This window comes from Hoplias malabaricus, chromosome 15 (genome assembly GCF_029633855.1).
Source record: "Hoplias malabaricus isolate fHopMal1 chromosome 15, fHopMal1.hap1, whole genome shotgun sequence".
Taxonomy (NCBI): domain Eukaryota; kingdom Metazoa; phylum Chordata; class Actinopteri; order Characiformes; family Erythrinidae; genus Hoplias; species Hoplias malabaricus.
The window spans coordinates 3334905-3361228 of NC_089814.1; the positions used below are offsets into that span (position 1 = coordinate 3334905).

A 26324-nucleotide genomic window follows, 5' to 3' on the forward strand; every position below is an offset into this window, starting at 1 on the left:
ATCTCTGCAACAGCTTCCATTCCCCCTCATCCACATATTTTCTGTCTCATCCGGTCCAATGTCACAGAGCCCTCTACAGAGGAAGAGCAGTAACGTCTGATATTATTTAGAGTCCATCTCAACTGCGTATGAGCCCCTTAAACACAACAAGACTGAGGTAAATACACCGTGGTACAGTCTATTTGGGGTAGCAGAATACATTTACCCTTTATTTCTCTTTATCTGTAAAATACTCTTTGAAGGAAAGTGGTGTTCACTACATGAGTCTTTCCCTTTTTCACAATCTCTGACAGATTTTTTTTTAATCATTCATTCACTGTCTGTAACCCTTATCCACTTCAGGGCGGTGGTGGGTCCGGAGCCTACCCGGAATCACTGGGCGCAAGGCAGGAACACACCCTAGAGGGGGCGCCAGTCCTTCACAGGGCAACACACACTCACATATTTACTTACTCACACCTACGGACACTTTTCAGTCTCCAATACACCTACCAACGTGTGTTTTTGGACCATGGGAGGAAAACGGGACTCCCGGAGGAAACCCACGCAGACACAGGGAGAACACACCACACTCCTCACAGACAGTCACCCGGAGGAAACCCACACAGACACAGAGAGAACACACCACACTCCTCACAGACAGTCACCCGGAGGAAACCCACGCAGACACAGAGAGAACACACCACACTCCTCACAGACAGTCACCCGGAGGAAACCCACGCAGACACAGGGAGAACACACCACACTCCTCACAGACAGTCACCCGGAGGAAACCCACGCAGACACAGAGAGAACACACCACACTCCTCACAGACAGTGACCCGGAGGAAATCCACGCAGACACAGGGAGAACACACCACACTCCTCACAGACAGTCACCCGGAGGAAACCCACGCAGACACAGAGAGAACACACCACACTCCTCACAGACAGTCACCCGGAGGAAACCCACGCAGACACAGAGAGAACACACCACACTCCTCACAGACAGTCACCCGGAGGAAACCCACGCAGACACAGAGAGAACACACCACACTCCTCACAGACAGTCACCCGGAGGAAACCCACGCAGACACAGAGAGAACACACCACACTCCTCACAGACAGTCACCCAGAGGAAACCCACGCAGACACAGGGAGAACACACCACACTCCTCACAGACAGTCACCCGGAGGAAACCCACGCAGACACAGGGAGAACACACCACACTCCTCACAGACACAGGGAGAACACACCACACTCCTCACAAACACAGAGAGAACATACCACACTCCTCACAGACGGTCATCCGGAGGAAACCCATGCAGACACAGGGAGAACACACCACACTCCTCACAGACACAGGGAGAACACACCACACTCCTCACAGACACAGGGAGAACACACCACACTCCTCACAGTCACCCGGAGGAAACCCACGCAGACACAGGGAGAACACACCACACTCCTCACAGACAGTCACCCGGAGGAAACCCACGCAGACACAGGGAGAACACACCACACTCCTCACAGACACAGGGAGAACACACCACACTCCTCACAGTCACCCGGAGGAAACCCACGCAGACACAGAGAGAACACACCACACTCCTCACAGACAGTCACCCGGAGGAAACCCACACAGACACAGAGAGAACACACCACACTCCTCACAGACAGTCACCCGGAGGAAACCCACGCAGACACAGAGAGAACACACCACACTTCTCACAGACAGTCACCCGGAGGAAACCCACGCAGACACAGAGAGAACACACCACACTCCTCACAGACAGTCACCCGGAGGAAACCCACGCAGACACAGAGAGAACACACCACACTCCTCACAGACAGTCACCCGGAGGAAACCCACGCAGACACAGAGAGAACACACCACACTCCTCACAGACAGTCACCCGGAGGAAACCCACGCAGACACAGAGAGAACACACCACACTCCTCACAGACAGTCACCCGGAGGAAACCCATGCAGACACAGAGAGAACACACCACACTCCTCACAGACAGTCACCCAGAGGAAACCCACGCAGACACAGGGAGAACACACCACACTCCTCACAGACAGTCACCCGGAGGAAACCCACGCAGACACAGAGAGAACACACCACACTCCTCACAAACACAGAGAGAACATACCACACTCCTCACAGACGGTCATCCGGAGGAAACCCATGCAGACACAGGGAGAACACACCACACTCCTCACAGACACAGGGAGAACACACCACACTCCTCACAGACACAGGGAGAACACACCACACTCCTCACAGTCACCCGGAGGAAACCCACGCAGACACAGAGAGAACACACCACACTCCTCACAGACAGTCACCCGGAGGAAACCCACGCAGACACAGAGAGAACACACCACACTTCTCACAGACAGTCACCCGGAGGAAACCCATGCAGACACAGAGAGAACACACCACACTCCTCACAGACTGCAGAACCTAAAAATTTACAGAGACAAAGAGGGAGAGCGAGAGAGAAAGAACATACACAGTGCAGTGTAACAGCAGGAAAGAAAGTTGGTGCTCAGACCTCTCTCATGAAGAGAGCAGAGCTGAGAATATAAAGACCTTTATGTTACACATACCATATTTATCATGAAATCAATGTACATCAGCAGCTGATATATTTGACTAATTTTCTTCTTTCTCTTCTAGAAAAGAACCACATCTCTTTGCAAGTCTCCTGCTCCTGGTGTCCAAGACAACTCTACTTTACTTCCACGAATTAATCAAGACACATCACCCAGAGGAATATATCACAATGTTGAAACAAGGAGAAATTAAATCAGAGGACACAGAGTGTGGGAACTCCAGTTCTCAGGAAGTATCCTCCACTAAACATGTTAATACATCTGTCAGAAAAACACAGAAAAGTACAGACAAAAGGAAAACGTTTGACTGTACAGACTGTGGGAAAAGTTTTACTCAACAGTATATCCTCAGAAAACATGTGCGCATTCACACAGGAGAGAAACCATACTCCTGTTCAGAGTGTGGGAAGAGCTTTAGTCAGCAGAGTAATTTCATTACACACAGGCGCATTCACACGGGACAGAGACCGCATCAGTGCTCACAGTGTGAGAAGGCTTTTCTTACACGAGACCGCCTCCAACGACACCAGCGCGTTCACACTGGAGAGAAACCGTATCAGTGTTCAGAGTGTGGGAAGTGTTTTAGTCAGAAGTGTTCTGTCAGTAAACACCTGCGCATTCACACAGGAGAGAAGCCGTATCAGTGCTCCGAGTGCGGGAAGAGTTTTAATCAAATCGGTCCTCTCAAAACACACCAGCTCATTCACACTGGAGAGAACCCGCATCAGTGCTCAGAGTGTGGGAAGAGTTTTAAGAGACATTATCACCTTAAACAACACCAGCGCATTCACACCGGAGAGAAACCATACTCCTGTTCAGAGTGTGGGACGAGTTTCAGTCAACAAGTTGCTCTCAAAACACACCAGCGCATTCACACCGGAGAAAAACCATATTCGTGTTCGGAGTGCGGAAAGAGATTTAATCAACACATTACCCTCAAAACGCACCAGCTCATTCACACTGGAGAAAAACCCTATTACTGTTCTGAGTGCGGGAAGAGATTTACAAGACTGAGGATTCTACAAATGCACCACCGCATTCACACAGGATAGAACACATTTTGCTGCTCAGAATGTGGGAAGACGTTTCCTAGACTTCTACTTCTTCCTTCGGCTGATCCAGCTAGTTATGCTGGATGCCCTTCCTGGCACTTTGTGCTTTGGCACTATAACGCAATGAATTTCAGTGGCTAGGTTCACACACTCACAACCGTGGACAATATTCCAAGTCACCAATCCACCTACCAACGTGTGTTTTTGGAGCGTGGGAGGAAACCAGAGCACCCAGTGGATACCCACGCAGATACAGGGAGAACACACCACACTCCTCACAGACAGTCACCTGGAGGAAACCCACGCAGACACAGGGAGAACACACCACACTCCTCACAGACAGTCACCAGGAGGAAACCCACGCAGACACAGGGAGAACACACCACACTCCTCACAGACAGTCACCTGGGGGAAACCCACACAGACACGGGGAGAACACACCACACTCCTTACAGACAGTCACCCGGAGGAAACTTACGCAGACACAGGGAGAACATACCACACTCCTCACAGACAGTCACCCGGAGTGGGACTCGAACCCACAACCTCCAGGACCCTGGAGCTGTGACAGAGACACTGCCTGATGCTCCACCGTGCCGCCCTAAGAATTTTCCTATACTGAGGAATCAAAAATAGAAATGTATTCAGCCAGAACCATGAACCAGAGCCAGAAGTGTAACACTGTACAGATGTGGGTGTACCTTCAGAGGCTAATGCAAAAGATTCATTAAGAAAGTGATTTTGTTTTGTGAGATGGCAGATTTTGACTGTCAGGTTTGTATTTTACAGTCAAATGAAATTATTTTCGATGATTTATATCCTGTATCGCTATTGAGTCTGATATTGACGTCATTCCCTTATCTGATTTTGGACAGACAAGGCCCGATCCACTGACTGATGCCTATTCCAGTCCACAGCTTGCGCTGAACCATGAACTGGCTGTAACAATATCACATCATGAGACACACCAACGATCCACTTTACATTCCACATCTTACACCGAACCTGCAGCAACTTCGGTCTGTAAATGAGGCCCAGTCAACAGGGCTCTTGTCTGTGCCAGCCTCCTGTTCACATCAGAATGGCATTGTAGGTTTGCAGCTGTTTACATTAGCAGAGTGTGTTTGGGCTCTCATGACCGGTCTTAGGACCGTGTTTGTGTGTGTGTGAGAGAGAAAGAAGCTTGTCTGCTGTCGGTTATATTGCGCTCTACTGAATGTTTAATAAAGGAAATTTACTACGAAGATACAGTGAAAACGTGACACACAGAGCATGAAGAGTGAGGAAAAGAACAAGTAAAACAGAAATTAAAAATGAAAGACATTTTTGAGCCGATCATTGTGTGGGTTTAGGTGTTAAACTCAGCGATGCACTGTAACTAACACTAATTTATAATGATTTAACTTGTTGATGTGTAGGAGAGAGTGATAGGAAAATCAGTGTAACTTTTATCTATGGGCTAAATGTTAGCTACCAATACAGATGCCCACCAGGTAAATGATGGAACCAGGATGAGCTGAACATAGGGCCCACCTGAAAACACAATATCTATAAGATAAACCACTGTGGGCCAGACATGAGTATTTCCATTTTACACCAGGCACAAATAAAGAGAGATCATCTTTTTAAACCTGCTTCTCAGTTGTGATATACTGTCAATGTAGAACCTCACATTGAACTTCAAATTAGCTTGAATGTAGCATTAGCGTGTAGTCGTACTAGATATTTCTTATTTGAAGAAAACAAAATCTCTACTTCTGTTGATAAAGTACGTGTTTCCCTAATAACTCCATGAAAATGAACATAACGAGGAGCAGTCTGATCTGTGAACAGTGGCAAGTTCAGTCTGCCACCAATGACCTTAATTTAGTGTTAAGAGGAATCCAACAGTGGTGTCCCCACCTCCAGCTCTGTGGGGGAGTACTTCACCGCCAAAGAAATCAGGAACTCTGCAACTGTTTTACACGTTTTAAACTGCGACTGATGTAGAAACTTAACTTATACCTGAATAATAAACAGCTGAACACGTTGCTGTATTGTGTACAGCATTCTGCACAAAGACTATATGGGTACACTAAAGTCACAAAGAATTTACTCAGAATGCCTTACTTTCCTATGGGTCAAGCTGGTTTTCCGTTTTTTTTACAGAAAATGTAGGCTTTATTTATTTATTTACATTATTCCCGTCTCCGTTTTTTTCAGTTATTATGCTACACTAAATGTATTTAATATTCACTTCCCGAAATCACTTCATACTACTGCTCAGTAGGTGGCGGTAATGCACCTTCTGTTGGCCTGCCATCCGCCATTAACCTGAAAGAGGACGAAGAAGAGTGCGCATGCGCAGGTGTTGCCGCCTACAGTAGCTCAGCGGTGGACTCTCCACAGGAGAGAGGAACGCTATAGTTGAGTAACTTTACAAACACAAACACAATTAACACCACTTTCTGTCTGTCCTTTACAACTTTAAACAGCCGAATCCGAAAATGGAGACATTTACAGCTATCGATATCCGTGCAGATACGGCGAGATAATCTGTTTAAAACAAACAAGACGAAATTATCTGTGAAATCAACTCCGTGTCTCTCTCGTTACCGGACAGTGATCTGAAGTAAGTGTGTGTAAACAGAGGTGAATACAGAGACACAGGCAGTGCGTCCTGAGGCTCAACACGTTTGTAAAAGGCCGTTTATAGGAGAGTGCTGTCTTCACATTGTGACTTTTCCTTTTCCACATTTAATAACAGAGGATTTAAATGATCAGTTGTTCTGAAGATCATGGTTGACCTTGTTTTTCTAAAACCCAATGCAATGTCAGATCTATCTTTCAGCAGTGTAGGGTTAGACAAGTGGGAAATACATGTGTAAAACTGTCATATTCAAATGTATTGAGATGCACCTGTGTGTGTGTATATACATATAATTATTTAGTAAACTTAAGCCTTAAACAAACCAGGATGTGTTTTATATTTTAGACTCTTCAAAGTAGGCACCTTTTGCTTTGATTACAGCTCTCTCAGTTCTCTCAGTCAGCTTCATGAGGTAATCCCCTGAAATGGTTTTCCAACAGCGTTGAAGGAGTTGCCAGAGCAGTCCAACTCATCCCAAACCATCTCAAGTGGATTTAGATCAGGTGATTGTGGAGGCCAGGTCACCTGACGCAACACTCCATCACCCTCTTGGTCAGCTAGCCCTGACATAGCCTGGAGGTGTGTTTGGGGTCATTGAAAAACAAATGATGTCCCACTAAGCACAAGCCAGTTGGGATTGCATGTCTCTGCATATTGCTGTGGTAGCCATGCTAGTTAAGTGTGCCTTGGAATTTGAATAAATCAACAGCAGTGTCACCAGCAAAGCACCCCCATACCATCACCCTTCCTCCATTCTTCACACGTAGGAACCAACCACTCACCTCATCTGCGTCTTACAAAGACACGGTGGTTGGAACCAAAAATCTCAAATTTGGACCCTTCCACTGGTCTAATGTCCATTCCTTGTGTTCCTCGCCCAAGCCATTCTCTTCCTCTTGTTGTTCATCTTTAGAAGTGGCTTCTTTGTAGGAATTCGATCATGAAGTCCAGATTCACAGGGTCTTCTCTGAACGGTTGATGTTGAGATGTGTGGGCTACTTTAGGGGGTCTCTTATCTGGGGTGCTGTTAAATTGCGGTTCCTGAGGCTGGTAACTGATGAACTTATCCTGTGCAACAGAGGTAACTATTAGTCTTCCTTTCCTGGGGCGGTCCTGATGAGTGTCAGGTTCATCAGAATGTTTGATGGTCTTTGCAACTGCATTTGAGGATACTTTCAAGGATATTCTTCCTTTCCTAAAAGTAATTATGGACTGTTGTTTTTCTTTATTTAGTCGAGTAGTTCTTGCCATAATATGGATTAGAACATTACTCAAATTGGGCTATTCACGGTTTACCACCTCTACCTTTTCACAACACAACCGATGGTCTCAAACACATTAAGAGGGCTAGACATACAAGTAATTAACTCTCGACGAGGCCACAGCCGTTCACTGAAAACCGTTCCAGGTGACGACCTCATGAAGCCGACTGAGAGAACGAAGAGAGTGTGTGACGCTGTCATCAAAGCAACAGGGGGCTACTGTGAAGAGTCTAAAGTATAAAACGTAGTCTGCTTTCTTTAGCACTTCTCTGTTTATTTACATTTATGCATTTGGCAGACACTTTTATCTAAAGCGACTTACAAAAGAGGATCTAACATTCAAACTACAGCACAATTTATACAAAATACCTTACATTGAGTGTAATATGCAGGAAGTAATAAGTGCATTAAAGAAAGACTTTCAGTGCAAGAGATACTCTCGGAAGAGCTGGGTTTTCAAGGATTTATTGAATGCTGAGAGGGTTTCTGTTGCTCTGATAGTGCTCGGAAGCTCGTTCCACCAGCGTGGTACCAGAGATGAGAACAGCCTCGACTGACCTGTACGGGGAGTTGGTCGTGTTAGTTGGCGCTCCTTTGAGGAACGAAGAGGGCGGGCGCTAGCGTATGGTTTTAAGAGTCTATTGAGGTGTAGATGGGAGCAGAACCAGTGAATACTCTGAAGGTCATCATTAGTGATTTAGTTAAATCATTAGTGATAGTTAAATTTAATGCGAGCAGCTAAGGGTAGCCAATGCAGCTCAACTAATAGGGACATGACATTTTATCTACAATGCCAAAAATTTTTAAATAAAGATTATGATTGGTTATATATATGTGTGTATTTTATATATACTTTTGACAGGTTATATATATATGTATGTGTGTGTGTGTGTGTGTACATGTACTTCAACTGATTCCGTTTTTAAAATTGAGTTTTAATTTTAGAGTTCAATTAATGAGAATGAGTGTAATTTTCTGTCTGTCATTTGTTATAAATACCACAGTATAGGCTCAGAACGTTTTTAATTTTGTAACTTAACCCACAAAAAATGCAACATTAATTTTATGAAGTTGCTGGTAACGGTGCCACAAAAACACCTTAAACTGACTTATGACTGATGCTAGCATAAGGTGTGAAAATATCTCATAACAATTAAACCTCTCCCACTCCTTAAACGCATACTGTATCATGTTTCTAAAGTGTGTTTTCATTCCATTCTACTTTTTGACATCTGTAGTGAGGACAGATGAATGCATTTACTGACATCACAGTTCAGTTCAACTTGTAGCTGTTAGTGGGTGTGTTTGGCTTCTTTGGGAAGGTGTTTGGACATGTGTAAGGTATTATTCTCTCGTTGTTTATTGTGTGACATTTGTCCAGTCTCTGTAATTATTGGCAATATATATATATTATGTCTCTCCATAATCTGCTCCAACATTGAAACTCCATGTAGTGCACTCAAGGCTTTAACCTCAGATCCCAAGCCCTGGAGACAATGCTGGTACTTAGACCTCTCTCTCAAGGATGTGTAAAACACAATGGAGAATATAAATATTTTCTGTTACAAATACCAGATTAATAAAGAACTTAATGCTCACCAGCAGCACATTCACTTTTGTCTTTTCTCTTCCAGAAAATAATCACGTCCATTAATAAGTCTTCACCGACTCCTAGTCTCCAGATCGGCTCTAACTTACTTTCTCTAATAATACACCGGGAAACCCAGAGGATCACCTAGAGGAATATATCCCAATGATTAAATGTGAGGATGCGGAGTGGGGTAATTTTAGCTCTCAGGAACCATCCTCCACTAATCCTGTTACTACATCTGGCAGAAATCCACAGATATGTACAGAGAAAGAGAAATATCTTGACTGTTCAGACTGTGGGAAGAGATTTACTCTAAAAAGTACTTTCAGAAGACACCAGCGCGTTCACGCGGGAGAGAAACCGTGTCAGTGCTTAGTGTGTGGGAAAAGTTTTCGTCAAATCAGTAATCTGAGAAAACACCAGCTCGTTCACACCAGAGAGAACCCACATCAGTGCTCAGAGTGTAAGAGGGGTTTTAGGACCCAGTATCGTTTAAAAAAACACAAATGCATTCACGAGGGAGGGAAAGCACATTGCTGTTCAGAGTGTGGGAAAGGTTTTTAGAAAGCTGAGCAATCTCCAAGCGCACCAGCACGTTCACACTGGAGAGAAACCGAATCCGTCTTCAGAGGGTGCCATCGGTTTTAACCAACACGTTCACACTGGAGAGGTTAAATGTGAGGATATGGAGTGTGGAAACTCCAGTCCTCGGGAAGCATCCTCTGCCAGTTGTGTTACTACATCTGGCGGAAAAACACGGAGAAGTTTAGATAAAGTGAAATCTTTTGAATGTTCAGATTGTGGTAAGAGCTTTAATCGACAGAGTAACCTCAAACGACACCAGCGCATTCACGCAAGAGAGAAACCGTATCAAAGCACTGTGTGTGGGAAGGGTGTTGATCAGAAAGGCAATTTCCAAGAACACCAGCGCAGTCGTAACGGAGAGAGACCGTTTTCTTGTGCAGAGTGTGGGCAACGTTTCAAAAGACAGGATTATCTCAAACGACACCAGCGCATTCACACAGGAGAGAAACCACATCAGTGCTCACAGTGTGGGAAGGGTTTTCTTGCACGAAACTGTCTCCAACGACACCAGCGCGTTCACACTGGAGAAAAACCGTATTCCTGTTCAGAGTGTGGGATGAGTTTTTCTCGGCAGTATACTCTCCAAACTCATCAGCACATACATATCGGAGAGAAACCGTATCAGTGTTCAACATGTGGGAAAAGTTTCTTCAAAAAAACCTATCTTCAAACACACGAGCGCATTCACACAGGAGAGAAACCATATTCCTGTCCGGTGTGTGGTAAGAGTTACAGTCTTCAGAATTCGGTTAGAAATCACATGCGCATTCACAATGCAGAGAAACTGCATCGGTGTGCCGAGTGTGGGAAGTGTTTTATTCACATCAGCAAACTCCGACGTCACCAGCATGTACACACTGGGGAGAAACCATATTGCTGTTCAGAGTGTGGGAACTATTATAGTCAGAATTCTATCAGAAAGCACATGCGCATTCACGCTGGAGAGAAACCACACCAGTGCTCAGACTGTGGGAAGGGTTTTCTTCAGAAGAGTTCTCTCAAAACACACCAGCTCGTCCACACCAAGAAACGGTATCAGTGCTCAGAGTGTGGGAGGAGTTTCACAAGACCCAAGAACTTCCAGAAACATCAGAGCATTCACACACTAAAGCAGTAATAAAACGGCTCCGGTACCTTCAGATTTTTAAAAAATTCAAGAATTTAAGCAAGTGTTGAGACGTTCTGTGGATGTTGTCTGGGAAAGATTGAGTGTCTGATAAAATTAGGGATTAATAAACAATAATATAATCGTTAGTTATATCATTTAAGGGACTGTTCTCTGGATTATATCGTGTGAAGATTTTGAAATGTCTTTGGGGGACCTCTTTATTTAAACTCAATATGAGGAAGAACATTTTATAACGTGTGTAGTCCTTCAGACCCTTCCCCAAGAACAAATCTAATGATTGTGGATGTATCTGATGATTTTTGTTATTTTTAATCATATCTGGCTGAATTAAAGCAGTCTAAATGGATTAAACTTGAGGTTTTCAAATGTTTTTTTTATCTTGAATATTTGGATCTGGATTCTGTATCCAACTTAACCTTTAAACAGAATTAAATGCTACAACTGGGCTTTTCAAATCTTTAAGGTGAAATAATGTGAACGGTGGCAAGTTCAGGTCAAGAGTGATTGTAGTTCTATTTGTAGTTGTAATTTATGCATGTTTCCACTGCAGAGCAACACAAATTCGTTGGAAATGTATTGCAATAAAATCAGGGTCCGTATCATTAAAATCTTTTTCTTATTTAAAAAAAAACATGTCTTTGTTCAATGTACAGCAAAATATATTTTCCATGTTTAAATAAAATAAAAAAGTATCACTATTTCAGTGTCATTAACAAATAACTAAACTTTCGGTCCAAATTCTAATGAATTACTAATGTAAAAACATACATTATATCAATTTTTTATTATATATTTGGCTTTATTTATTTACTCAACATTGAACAAAAGTAAATGATAAAAATACTAAAGCAAAGACCCATCCCTTAGACAAAAAGCTCCAGTCTCTAATTGTGTGTATTATTTGTAAATTTGAACAGTAAAACTATGCACCTACAAACACCATTTAACAAAAAAATAGTTTAAAACGTGCAAATAAACAGCAAAAGCAGCAACCAGTTGACAGAGACACTCCAGATACTTGGATTCAAATGTATAGATAAATGCATTAAAAAATGATGTTAATTTTGTGCTGTTGGCAAGTTTTGAGGGTCCACTTTGTGTTATGTAACAAAAAATGTATTTATTTTTAGTAAAACACACAGGTATGACACTGTACACTGTTTTCTGCACTGTGTAGTGTGTGAGGGTATGGAGACCTCTGTGATGATCATGTGTAATTGTTCTCAAGATGATGAACATTTTGTAACATGGAAAGCCCTTTAGACCCTTCCACAAGGAGATGAATCTACAAATCTGTGGTCCCAATAATAATCCAAATATCGACCTGCACAAGGACAAAACCCATGCTAAAACGAAGTAGCTCATCAACTCAAATGTTTTTATTCTTCATCTTCGTACATTTTTTAAAATAATCATTTTAATATTAATGTAGAACATGAATTTGATAATAATAAATGCTCATTTTAATTTAAATCTGTTGTTTAATATATGTACAGAAAGTTAAAACCTATATTTCCACATATTTTTGAGAATGTTGCAGTATTAATTATGCATTGCAGTATGAGTAATGTTTTTAAATTACCAAACAGTAGGGATCTCCTTCTGCAGCAGCAAGTGTCAGGGATCAGTGGAAACCCAGATCTGGATTGGTATGTTCAAGAAAATATGCCTACAGAAATATGAGCAAAAGATATTCATTCATTTTCTGTAACCCTTATCCAGTTCAGGGCAGCAGTGGGTCCAGAGCCTACCTGGAATCACTGGGTGCCAGGCAGGAACACACCCTGGTGGGGGCGCCAGTCCTTCACAGGGCTACATACACTCACATATTCACTCACACACACCAAGGAACACTTTTGTTGAGTCGCAAATCACCTACCAACACGTGTTTTTCGAGCGTGGGAGGAAACCCACGCAGACACGGGGAGAACACACCACACTCCTCACAGACAGTCACCCAGAGGAAACTCACCTAGACACAGGGAGAACACACCACACTCCTCACAGACAGTCACCCGGAGGAAACCCACGCAGACACACGGAGAACACACCACACTCCTCACAGACAGTCACCCGGAGGAAACCCACGCAGACACAGGGAGAACACACCACACTCCTCACAGACAGTCACCCGGAGGAAACCCACACAGACACAGGGAGAACACACCACACTCCTCACAGACAGTCACCCAGAGGAAACTCACGCAGACACAGGGAGAACACACCACACTCCTCACAGACAGTCACCCGGAGGAAACCCACGCAGACACAGAGAGAACACACCACACTCCTCACAGACAGTCACACTGAGGAAACCCACGCAGACACAGGGAGAACACACCACACTCCTCACAGACAGTCACCCGGAGGAAACCCACGCAGACACAGGGAGAACACACCACACTCCTCACAGACAGTCACCTGGAGCTGGATTTGAAACCCCAAGAAGAAACAATGAAATAAAGTAAAAGTTTTAGTAAATAATTAAAATCTGATATGAATGTGAAATATCCTTTCACCTCATTTAAGAATCAGAAAACAATATATTTAGACTCCTGTACAATTTATAAAACACTATAATTTAAAATACATTTCAAAGCAATATATATGAGCAACTGACTCTAAAACCAAGAAAACTTTAATCTTAAATGTGTCAATAACTTTAGTTGTTTACGCCAATCCTCAAATAGCAGTGAATTTTATTTTAAACCACATCAGTATTTTTTGTACTTTAGAAATATGAAATTATTTATTCACCGTTTTGACCGAAACCTCGCAGCTGAATCGGTCTTAATTTAAATATAGTGGTATTGTCATACATACAATTTTGGCTCTTGTTTCTTTAAATTATAGTGTGTGAGAGCAGCAGTGCAACCTACCCTGCTGCCTGCCTGCGCTCCAGTAGAAAATCTCCTATGGCAAATACGACGGCGTCTCAACGGCAGCTGGCCAATCAGAGAGCCACTGGTATGAGGTTTAGCCAATCGGATCTCAGGCGGGCGGGAGCTGTAGGAACGGGACTGTGTGTGAGGGAGGAGCAGGAGGAGAGCTGTGTTTTGGAGATAAACCAGGTGTTTTACTGAAGGTAAAGATCTGTGTAACACTTTTCCACACTGTTTACACTGTGTTTATAGCCCTGTCTCTCTCAGAAACGGGGGCAAACATGTCCTCTCTCTGGAAAGGAAGGTGTAAAATGGGGTAAATATTGAGCTCTGTGATATTCACAGAGACACAGTTACTGAACTGTGTAATGTACAGTGTGTTCATCCACAGCAGCTTCCATCTGATTAAACACTGCTGTGCAGTAGAGACATTACAGTCTGTGTGTGTTCTAGCAGCCTTGGTGTGTTTGTGTAGAGGGACAGTAACGTTTTCTTCTTTAGTAACGGCATTTTTAGTCAGTCATCAACTACAATCAGTGTGATGGATGCCTAAAGAAACACACTCTTAGCTTAAAGCATGCCCTTGATTTGACCAAGGCCCCAATTTGAGTTTTTGAAAAATATATGCAAAGCCAGTCTGGACTTCCCTGGGGCCCTAAGCAGAATTCTGATAAGGGCCCCTTCTATCTGAATCCTGTGAATCAAAATGTGACCATTTTTGACGCAAACTCTATATTATGCCTAATTTATACAATACTGTTATTAACTGAGTTAGTGTTGCTGTCACATAACTCCAGTCCTGGAGGTTGTGGGTTTGAGTCCCGCTCTGGGTGACTGTCTGTGAGGAGTGTGGTGGTTTCTCTCTGTGTCTGCGTGGGTTTCCTCCGGGTGACTGTCTGTGAAGAGTGTGGTGTGTTCTCCTTGTATCTGTGTGGGTTTCCTCCGGGTGACTGTCTGTGAGGAGTGTGGTGGTTTCTCTCTGTTTCTGTGTGGGTTTCCTCCAGGTGACTGTCTGTGAAGAGTATGGTGTGTTCTCCTTGTATCTGTGTGGGTTTCCTCCGGGTGACTGTCTGTGAGGAGTGTGGTGGTTTCTCTCTGTGTCTGCGTGGGTTTCCTCCAGGTGACTGTCTGTGAAGAGTATGGTGTGTTCTCCTTGTATCTGTGTGGGTTTCCTCCGGGTGACTGTCTGTGAGGAGTGTGGTGGTTTCTCTCTGTTTCTGTGTGGGTTTCCTCCGGGTGACTGTCTGTGAGGAGTGTGGTGTGTTCTCCCTGTGTCTGCGTGGGTTTCCTCCGGGTGCTCCGGTTTCCTCCCACGCTCCAAAAACACACGTTGATAGGTGGATTGGCGACTCAAAATCTCCGTGTGTATGAGTGTGTGTCATTTTGAAGGACTGTCACCCCCTCCAGAGTGATTCAGTGTAGGCTCCGGACACACTGCAACCATGAAATGGATAAGCGCTTAAAGACAATAAATGAATGAATTAAAGTGCTGGGCATCTGTTTTGGCCAGTTTGCACAGCTGATCAAAATTCAGTCACATTCTATCTGAAGTTTCTCCACATGCTTCAATAGCCAGGACCCCCACAGAGCAGGTATGATTTGGAGAATGAGTCATTTTCAAAGTTGCGTTCACATTGACATGGAGTTGTGCTTGTTTGACTTTCAATATCCTTTTCTTTTTTTCTCTTCCAGAAATAGATCACGTCACAAATCTTCTGCTCATAGTGTCTAAGACAGTTTTACTTTACTTTCACAAATACATCAAGAAATATCTTCCAGAGCAATACATCACAATGTTGAAACCTGAAGAGATCAAATGTGAGGATACAGAGTGTGGAGACTCTTCTCAAGAAATGTTCTTATCTAGACAAACAAAGAAATGTGCAGACAAAGAATTAACTTATGACTGCTCTGACTGTGGAAAGAATTTTTCCAGACAGAGTAATCTCAGGAATCACCAGCACATTCAGATTGGAGGGAAAAAGTATCACTGCACAGAGTGTGGGAGCGGTTTTAAAAGGAGTTATCTTTTCAAATTACATCAGCGTATTCACACTGGACAGAAACCACATCAGTGCTCTGAATGTGGGAAGAGTTTTAATCACCAGAGTCATCTCCACGAACACCAGCGCATTCACACAGGAGAGAAACCGTATCAGTGCTCAGAGTGTGGGAAGAGTTTCACTCAACAGAGTAATCTCCAAAGACACCAGCGCATTCACACAGGAGAGAAACCACATCAGTGCCCAGAGTGTGGGAAGAGTTTTAATCAACAGAGTCATCTCCAAGAACATCTGCGTATTCACACTGGAGAGAAACCGTACCATTGTGCAGAGTGTGGGAACAGTTTTACTAAACTAAGTCATCTCCAAACACACCAGCGGATTCACACAGGAGAGAAACCGTATCAGTGCTCGCTGTGTGAAAAGAGCTTTCCAAGACTGAGTGATCTTCAAACACACCAGCACGTTCACACAGGAGAGAAACCGCACCAGTGCTCAGAGTGTGGGAAATGTTTTACCAGCATGAGCCATCTCCAGAGACACCAGCGTATTCACACTGGAGAGAAGCCGCATCAGTGTTCACTATGTGAGAGGTCATTCTCTAGACAGAGTGATCTTCAAATACATCAGCGTGTTCACACTGGAGAGAAACCGTATCAGTGCCCTGCGTGTGGGAGGAGTTTTAATCATTACAGTTCTCTCAAAAAACACCAGCGAATTCACACAGGAGACATGGAGGCATGGATCTGATGATTGTGGAGGAACCTGTTGATGTTGAAAGACATTTCCAAACAAGTCTAGACACGGCTTCCAAAGATTGAAATGGATGATAGACATTTGTCATGACAGCTACATCTTTATAATTTCTAATTCTGCTTTGAGCTGGGCATGTGATGTTAATGTATTATGATGTTATGATGTTACAGAGGATGAATGACTGTCAAGTGGTCTGAAAAAGCCAGTTCCCTACCTGACACCTCTGACTGTTGAAACATCATGAGGCGTTGTGTTTCTATTAAACAGGGACCCTGTAGTTTTGGAAGTACTTTTTGATTGTGGCTCAATCTGAGTGTTGTATTTTTTAAAGATTGGAAGCAATTTGCATGGATAATCTGGTAAAGTACAAGCAGCAGCTAATCAAATCTAAACCTTGTGATCAAGCTCCCAATATGATTGGAGGCACTAAGATGTTTTCAAACCAAGTATTTACAGCTAATTTGATGAGAGGCACCGTTGTAAAATGTTCAGAGACAGTTCTTGGGTAGAGGAGCTTCAGCAAATAGCAATTTTTCCTCAGTAGTTTTTTTTTTCTCTAAATCAACATAGTATTATAGAGTTACAGGGCTGCCCACGTTTATCGTATACAGGCAGCATATATGTTCCCACTAATAGCCCAAAATTGTCCCACCCAGAGCCCATACCAATCTTAAACTCAGTTTACACTAAGGTTTGCTGGCTGGTGATCTGCCCCATACCCATCAAGTTTTTACTTTTGCATATGACCACATCATCTGTTAGAGACTTGAATATTTGCATTTCATTTCCAGAGAGATGCAATTTTAAAATTTGAACTCAGTGTAGAACCTTATAAAGACTATAAAGTGTCTTAACATATTATTCATGTAATGTTTATTAAATAATACATCAGCTGAATGGAGGAGTAAATCTTTTCATTCATTCATTGTCTGTAACCCTTATCCAGTTCAGGGCGGCGGTGGGTCTACCTGGAATCACTGGGCGCAAGGCAGTAACACACCCTGAATGGGGCGCCAGTCCCTCAGGAGTAAATCTTCAATACAGAAAAAAGACCATTAAGAACTGTGTGTTTTACAACTGGGACTGAATTAGAAACTTAATATGTAACTTCCGGACATGTTCAACCATTTTCTGCTCCGAGACATGAGAGAAAAAAAATTGCGGATAAATGTTTGTCAAACTGCATTTGACACCCAGTGACTCATCCACTCAGACCTGTGAACTGTTTCACACAATCACTCAGTTACACACACAGACACACTGTGAGACATTTACACTTCATCAGTAAAGTGGAAAATTTTATTTTATTTTTATTATAGTTTTTTTTCTTTGTAAATAACAGAGTGTATGTATATAACATAAGAAAACCTTTGTGTTATATTTTGGGAGGCATATATAACAACTGAAATAAATCTACATTTTGACAGAGATCAGTTGTAGGCTACATTCTTATCCAGCCCTTAACAAGATAAAGAAAGTCATTAATAAATTATGTGTTTACATTTCTGACCACTGGAACTCAGTTCAGAGTCAGTGTTATCCCTGTCTACACTAGTAGCTGTGCAGCTGCAGAGACACTTTGCTCCTTACAAGGACCAGGCCCAGAGGCCTCAACGTCTGCAGTACATTTGCATTTTTGTTAGGTTTAAAAATCTATCAGTCTTAAGGTTCTTGACCCATTTAAACATATCAGCAAAAATAGTTCTTTATGGAACCAAAAATGGATCTTCGATGGCGTCTCTCAAAGAACCTCATGAAGCACCTTTATTATTAAGAGTGTGGTCAGAGGAAGCAAGTGAGGTGCATGCTAGAGTAAAGGCTAACTGCTAACCTAGGTTGTACTCACACTTGGCACAATGCAATCGCCCCTCCCCACTGCCCCTGCCAGCACCTGTGCTCATGCTGCATTTAATGATCTGAGCCCGAGCGCGCTTATTTCATCAGATGGTGGATTTTATTTTGGAAAAAAGGCATCTGCACAGCAAACTTAGAGTAAGTTAAGAATTATAATTTATGGCTTATTTGATGTCATTTTGGGGCGGCATAATGGTGGAGCAGGTAGTGTCTCTGTCACAACTTCAAACTGACCAATTTAATAAGGGGGGTGAAAATCAGACTCCTCTTAATGTCATGGTTGTTCAAGGTGATCCACCTGCATCACAGTTCCTGGGCCATTTAACAGAAAAGGGGGTGCTCGTAGATTACACCTGACCACAGTCCTGGAAAAGAAGCTTGTACTAGAAGCTCTCTTGGACACTGCATCAGACATCACTCTGATGTCATTCACACTCTTTGATGAAGTGTGGGCTGCAGCAGACCACGCCCCACGGGGATTACAGTTACAAAACTGTTCCCTCCAAATTGTGCCTTATTCATACACTGGTATCAACATAAGGTCTGTGGCAAGAGTGCTCATAACGATAGGACCCATAAGTTTGGTTCACCCTGTATATGTGTCTCCTATTGAAAACATTCCCTTCCTTATTGGCAAGGACCTGCTCAACAGGCTTGAGCCACTGATTGACTTCAAGTGTTTGAAAATCTGGGCCCAGGTTCACAAACCCCTGCCCATCTCACACTCACATCACCTTGAAGCTCAGTCCTGTCATCTAAACACCAGGTCCACAGACACTACTAACACCTTTCACACTCCAACAATGACAAAGGATGCCATGAGCCAGAGAATCTCAGCTCATGATGAACAAATGACTGTCATGACATTCGGATCCCAAATGGCCTCCAGAAAGAGATAAATTAAAAGACCTGACATACCAGGGTAACCATAAAAACCTCCCATGTGATTTTGATTCCATTCAATTCCCAAGTGCAGGACAAAAAGGGATTAAAGTGAAACATCACATAGTCCAGCAAAATACATACAACACACAACAGGATAAGGGCAGCTTGCAAAACTCCTCAGAGCCACATTTGCAGTCAGCCAGCAGAGACTGGAAAAGAGCAAAAAGGGGATGCAAAAATGGTTATGGCCAAAAGGTGTTCCGTGAAAGGCTGAAAAGGGGGAACAAGTTGCAAAAGTACAACTCAGTTAAACTGGCCAAAAGTCCATGAAAAGTGAGAAACAAGCTCATAAGCTCCTGCCACATGAGTCAGACCCACACAGGGTCCTAAATCTTTCCCCCACCATTCATCCTCTGTTCAATCTGTTCAGTTTCTCTGTGAATAAATATCAGCAAAGCGCTGACTTCAAATGGGTTCCTCACAACCAGATGGAACCTCACTAAATCACCATGAGACTTATAGGGAACAACAACACCCTTGTAAAGTCATAAAAAAACAGCAGACACCCAGAATACCTTTAATGGTATTAAACGTCAGCTTCCACAACCGAATAAAAAAAAAAAAAAACTTTCATCTGTACTTACGTTGCATCCACCCGATAAAGTAATCCGTGGTATATTAATCTAGAAGTAAAATTCAAATTTCTACTTTAAGCATTGTATTCCATTCTAACTTGTGTATTGCTGTCCGTCGACATGCACAGCTAATTCATTAAGTCACTATGAACTATTCAAAAGGGGTTGGATTTTTTTCCTCTGGAAAACTTATTTTTCTTTGTTTCTTCAGCAATCTAAGGTGACAACGCTCACATTCAATGCCTAACAGGCTTATGCCCACTAGTCATGTTAAATCAGACTTCTTAGTAGTTAATCTAACTTAGTAGTTAGTAGTTAACTATAGAGGAACACCCTGCTTATCCAGTAATTATCACTAAGGCAAAGATTTTTTTAAAGTATTTGCATGAATAACTATCCTTGAAAATTTCCTTTGATAACAATAATATTTCCTAGCTAACAGACACTTTTAAAGTAAGGTGAACACTCATACCAGCATATTGGATCAAGTCCAATAAAGGTTTATTCCCATATTAAATGATCCCAGAAAGGTATCAACCCTGAGTGTATGAATGAATGATTCCAATGACCTTGCTGTTCACATTCATCTCTGTATTATCAGCTCAATGCTTCTAGAAAGAAAGCATGACCTGAAAGGGGGGATATGTAGTGGATTAATTTCTAATAAGAAATGTTGACTTTCTGAAGATGTGATTTTAAATATCCAAGCTTTCGCTAGTTTTCAGAGACATCTCCCAACCAAGATCGGAATTTGAGATTAGCATCCAGAGCAGGCTCGTAAAACCTCACTCCAGGACGTTTACGACCCAAGGTCCCAGGGTCAAGAGGAGAATCTTTGCAAAATGCAGAGAGACACACAGACTCAAACTTGATTAAAACTCTTTCTCACATATTTTGAAAGATTGTTAAACAAAACAATCAAACCTTCCCATTGGTTTAAAACAATTTGAAGTTACATATATACACATGCACAACTGTTTGAAATTAATTCCATTTGGACAATCAAAATGGGTGGGATTAATTTACGTGTTTAAAGTAATTTTTGTTTATATGAATTGATGTAGAACCCAGGTAACCACATACTATGTCACATATAACATGGTTCTCTTAATGATATTACTTTGTGTTAGCATCTAATCTTTTATATTGCAAAAGTATGATTCAGAATTCTGGGATGGTCAGGAATTGTCTTCAAGTTTTTGTCTTGTCAAGTGTCATAAATTGTATGTCACTACCAAGGTACAGGAAGCAGCCAATCAGGATCGGTATTAAAGGCGGGTTTTCTAAACTCTGGTAAAAGCCAGTCACACACCACACTTAGCTCATTATTTTAACACTCCTCTGAGACACACACTGAGAATTTTGGTGAGGAAGATGTTTTTCTGAAGAACGTCTCTCTCCTTCTTCCAGCAGACAATGCTTCTCAGATAGGGTAGTCAGAGAGTTCCCCTGCTCTGCAGACGAGAACAGATCTCTATTTTAACATTTATCTCTAATAGAAAACTAAATTTCAATGCCAAATTCAATGCAAAAATTCAATGCCACATCCAGAGCATTGGAGGAGACTAGACATCTGACCCTCAAAAGGATGACAACGCCTCCAGACCCGCAATGGAGAAGGCTGCACGCACCCTCAGAAGAGACCTGCATGGGCATGTCTCTCTTTCACAAGGCGGCAGATCAACGATGACGGAGAATCCCCACCTTCAGAACGCCACCAGCTCCGACGGCTGTGTCTGAAAGTCTTGAGAGAAAAGGAACGCCCATGTCTGCAACGCTACAAGACCCACGCAGGAAAGCACAGTGTGTCAGCGACATGCTCCCAGCTATCCCGTCCATCGCCATATTTGAACAGGGAGAGAAAAGGAATGCCCGCAGCTGCAACCTACAAGGCCCGTGTCTGCACTTCTCCAGGAAGTCGTGCCGGAAAGCACCGCTAGCGACATGCTCCCTGTCCATCTCCGGATACGTAAGGTCTCATGTCTCTCATGGCTCAGGGGTTGGTACTGAAAGTTTGTTGGGATAAACTATAGCCTTTCTAGAATTTAGGGTAATTCATAGAGAAGTTCCCTAATATATTAATCTCCCTGTTCCCTCATGTATCGCGGTAATCCATTTTATTATAAGAATGTCTAATAAATATTCATTATTCTATTTTACAATTAATAAACCAGTTGTGGGGCGGCACGGTGGCGCAGCAGGTAGTGTCGCAGTCACACAGCTCCAGGTAAATGAGCATAATTCATTAGGTTGTGGGTTCAATTCCCGCTCCGGGTGACTGTCTGTGAGGAGTTGGTGTGTTCTCCCCGTGTCCGCGTGGGTTTCCTCTGGGTGCTCCGGTTTCCTCCCACAGTCCAAAAAAACACGTTGGTAGGTGGATTGGCAACTCAAAAGTGCCTGTGTGTGTGAGTGAATGTGTGTGTGTTGCCCTGTGAAGGACTGGCACCCCCTCCAGGGTGTATTCCCACCTTGCGCCCAATGATTCCAGGTAGGCTCTGGACCCACCGCGACCCTGAACTGGATAAGTGCTTACAGGTAATGAATGAATGAATAAACCAGTTCTGTGATAAAACCAATCCTTGGTTATTTGTTTGTGTGTGCACTTTTCTTGTATGGAATTATAACTTCTGGTTCAGATTCAGTTTCAGAGCCAAGAACCCATGGCAGGTCAATGAGCATAATTCATTAATAATAATTAATTCTAGCTAATTCTGCTGTATAATATGTGAAGATGGCCTTCTTGTCTAAGCTAAAATTAAGACAGGTAAGGACACTACATATTTAATGGCTCTCAAACATGGAGATTAGCAGAATTAAATAATTAATTATTAATAAAATAATTATCATTGACTCCGCTATGTAGTGCTTATGCCACCGCAACGTGTGCATACTATTTCCGCTACAGTGACTTAAAAAAAAAAAGGTGGGACATAGAGCTTACACCTTTTCTTCACCATCTTTGAGAACTTTAGTTATCTGATAGGAAAGGTTATCATATTAAACCTGGCTGAAAAACAATCTGTTTCTTTCTCTGAGTTTTTTGAGAAACCTAGTTGGTTCTCCGAAGCCAAGAGCACCCTGGGCGAGCCGAAGGCGAGCGGAGTGAAGCCGGACTCAGGCGGCGCGGAGCAGGGCCCTGACCTTGTGAAATTTATAAAAAAAATAAAAATCCTTAGCAGTATCACATGATTCCTTCAGGCAAACCCACAATTGGACTTGTAACTGAAGCCAAAGAGCCACTTCTATTGGTGATGTGAATTGGCTGTCTTAAATAGGATCACAGATGTTATTCTCTTCATTCATTGTGACTTTTAATATAAAAAAAATAAAAAAAATAAATAAATAAAAAAACACCTCGCAGGTATCACATGACTTTCAGACACACCCATAATTTGACTAGCCACTCTAGGCCAGAGAGCGACCTCTATTAGCCATTTGAATTCCGTGTCTTAAATAGGACCACAGATGTCTATTCTCTTCGTTCATGGTGACTTTAAAAAAAAAAAAGGTTCTAAAGAACCCTAATAAGGTTCTCCCTTATGTTGAGTACAATTACGTGTTTCCACCACAGAGGTCTCCAAGTCCTCAAATGTTACATAATCCAGTGTCCTTTTAAAGATGTCACAATAATAGTAATTAAAGAGCTGTTTATTTTTTAACTAAATAAACCCAATATATAGTAAATCTTCAGTCAGCAGCACAAAATGACCAGGAAGTCTTTACTGCTTCTTGATACATTTCTGTTGCTGGGTTGTTTCCCAGAGAGGGATTAAACCAATTTCTTGACTACACAACATTGTGATTTGTGTTTTTCCATTGAAAGTAGGATATAGTTCAATACTAGGCCTCTGTCATGTGTGAACGCACGGATGTTTTTTAAGGTTCCCCCGTCGAGTGAAACTCTTTCCACACACTGGACACTGATACAGTTTCTCTCCAGTGTGAATGCGCTGGTGTGTTTGGAGATGACTCTGTTGATTAAAACCCTTCCCACACTCTGAGCACTCATACGGTTTCTCTCCTGTGTGAATGCGCTGGTGTGTTTGGAGATTACAGAGTAAAGTAAAACTCTGCCCACACTTTGAACAGGAATACGGTTTCACTCCTGTGTGAATGTATTGATGCTGTTTGAGAGAACTGTGATGAGTAAAACTCATCTTACACTCCGAGCACTGATACGGTTTTTCTCCTGTGTGAAGGCGCTGGTGCGTTTGAAGATTACACCGTAAAGTAAATCTTTTCCCACACACTGAACAGGAGTATGGCTTCTCTCCAGTGTGAATGAGCTGGTGTGTTTGAAGACTACTCAGTCTAGTAAAACTCTTCCCACACGCTGTGCAGTAATACGGTTTCTCTCCAGTGTGAATGCGTTGGTGTCTTTGAAGACTACTGAGTTCGTTAAAACTTGTCTTACACACTGAGCAGTGATATGGTTTCTCTCCTGTGTGAACGCGCTGATGTGTCTGCAGACTACTCCGTGAAGTAAAACTTAGCCCACACTCTGAGCACTGAAATGGCTTCTCTCCTGTGTGAACGCGCTGATGTCCTTTGAGGGAACTCTGATGAGTAAAACTCTTCTTACACTCTGAGCACTGATACGGTTTCTCTCCAGTGTGAATGCGCTGGTGTGTTTGGAGATTACTCCGTAAAGTAAAACGTTGCCCACATTCTGCGCACTGAAACGGCTTCTCTCCAGTGTGAGTGCGCTGATGGGTGTGGAGATTACTCTGCTGAGAAAAACGCTGCCCACACTCTGAACAGGAATACGGTTTCCCTCCTGTGTGAATGTGCTGGTGTCTCTGGAGATGACTCTGTCTAGTAAAACTTTGTCCACAATCTGAGCAGCCGTACATTTTCCCTTTGTCTGTACTTTTGTAGACACTGCAGGATGCGTTAGTGTGAGGAGTAGCTGATGATATTTCCTGAGAACTAAAGCTTTCACAACCCGTATCCTCATATTTAATCCCTTCTGGTTTCAACATTGTGATACGTTCCCCTGGGTGATGTTGCTTGATGTGTTTATGGAGGTATAGTAGCGCTGTCCTGGACACTAGGAGCAGAGGAGGACTTGCAAAGGGATGTGACACTTTTCTGGAAAAGAAAGAGGAATTGTATGATAAAATTAAAGCAAATATGGTGCTGGTGTGCATTCATTCCTGTATATGCCTGGTACGTGTAACAGAATAATGTTTATCATGTCTGCCGTGTGTTTTAAGCATCGTCGAGTGCTCAAGAGACTCATGATTTTAAGTTTAATAATTCATTTTCATTCATTCATTATCTGTAAGCGCTTATTCAATTCAGGGTCGCGGGGGTCCAGAGCCTACCTGGAGTCATTGGGCGCAAGGCGGGAATACACCCTGGAGGGGGCGCCACACCTACGGACACTTTTGAGTCGCCAATCCACCTACCAACGTGTGTTTTTGGACTGTGGGAGGAAACCGGAGCACCCGGAGGAAACCCACGCAGACACAGAGAGAACACACCAACTCCTCACAGACAGTCACCCGGAGCGGGAATCGAACACACAACCTCCAGGTCCCTGGAGCTGTGTGACTGCGACACCTACCTGCTGCGCCACCGTGCCGCCAAGACACTACAATGTCTTATGATTTTGAAGAAACGTACAAGTGTTTGTGAGGATGTTCTTTGAATTAAAATGCAGATCTATGTAGAAATATTAGTGTTAAGACAGTGTAAACCTTTTGCTAGATTCAGCAGCAGAAAGCAGAACAAGGAACCTGTAAAAATGGTTTCAATAAATACACAGTAGACTGTTTTTCTACTACAGAACTGATTCCAGTCCAGGGCCATTAGGGCTATTAATAACCCTCTCATCCTCTGGTCTTTCCAACCCCTCAAGCATTCAGACAGTGGTGAAAACTCTCTACACAAACACACCAAGGCTGCTAGAACACACACAGACTGTAATGTCTCTCCTGCACAGCAGTGTTGAATCAGATGGAAGCTGCTGTGGATAAACACACGAGTTCAGTAACTGTTTCTGAGTGAATATCACACTGACAGAGTTCCCACGTTTCCCTCATTTCACACCTCTCTTTCTAGAGAGAGGACATGTCCGCCCCCCGTTTCTGAGAGAGACAGGGCTATAAACACAGTGTGGAAAAGTCTTACAACGATCTTTACCTTCAGTAAAACACCTGATTTATCTCCAAAACACAGCTCTCCTTCTGCTCCTCCCTCACACACAGTCCCGTTCCTCCAGCTCCCGCCCCCCTGAGATCCGATTGGCTGGACTTCTCACAAGCAGCTCTCTGATTGGCCAGCTGCGGTTGAGACGCCGTCGTTTTTGCCAGGGGAGCATTTCTAGTGAAGCGCAGGCGAACAGCAGGTTAGACTGCACTGCTCTTACAAAAAAATGTTTTAAAAGGACATTATAAATATATAAATCTTTTTTCTTTTTTTCTTTATATATATTGTATATATGACCATAATAT

General features: G+C 42.9%; 3 protein-coding genes across 3 annotated transcripts; 2 read left to right on the forward strand and 1 right to left on the reverse strand.

Moving 5' to 3' along the window:
- Positions 1-2806: 2806 nt before the first annotated feature.
- On the forward strand, positions 2807-5366 carry LOC136668691 (zinc finger protein 79-like; the record flags this gene model as incomplete). Its single annotated transcript, XM_066646366.1, has 1 exon — positions 2807-5366. A coding segment is annotated over one exon (849 nt), but the record flags the coding sequence as incomplete, so codon positions are not given.
- Positions 5367-6021: 655 nt separating this feature from the next.
- On the forward strand, positions 6022-17768 carry LOC136667918 (zinc finger protein 420-like). Its single transcript, XM_066645088.1, has 3 exons — positions 6022-6266; positions 9181-10826; positions 15706-17768. Exons 2-3 carry the CDS (start codon positions 9823-9825, stop codon positions 16484-16486), a joined length of 1785 nt encoding a protein of 594 aa, XP_066501185.1. The 5' UTR covers positions 6022-6266; positions 9181-9822; the 3' UTR covers positions 16487-17768.
- A 5572-nt stretch (positions 17769-23340) lies between these two features.
- Positions 23341-26086, reverse strand: LOC136667917 (zinc finger protein 235-like). The gene is made up of 2 exons (XM_066645087.1): positions 26014-26086; positions 23341-24957 (listed from the first exon to the last, which is right to left on the reverse strand). The coding sequence occupies exon 2, from the start codon at positions 24846-24848 to the stop codon at positions 23718-23720; it is 1131 nt and encodes a 376-aa protein (XP_066501184.1). The 5' UTR covers positions 24849-24957; positions 26014-26086; the 3' UTR covers positions 23341-23717.
- Between the last annotated feature and the right edge of the window lie 238 nt (positions 26087-26324).

Excerpts from the sequence above, each read along its gene's own strand:
- LOC136667918 (XM_066645088.1), top strand. The coding sequence starts at position 9,823 with ATGGAGTGTGGAAACTCCAGTCCTCGGGAAGCATCCTCTGCCAGTTGT. Across the intron at positions 10,827-15,705 it reads AAACATCAGAGCATTCACAC|TGGAGGGAAAAAGTATCACT; the intron begins ACTAAAGCAGTA and ends GCACATTCAGAT.
- LOC136667917 (XM_066645087.1), bottom strand. The coding sequence starts at position 24,848 with ATGTTGAAACCAGAAGGGATTAAATATGAGGATACGGGTTGTGAAAGC.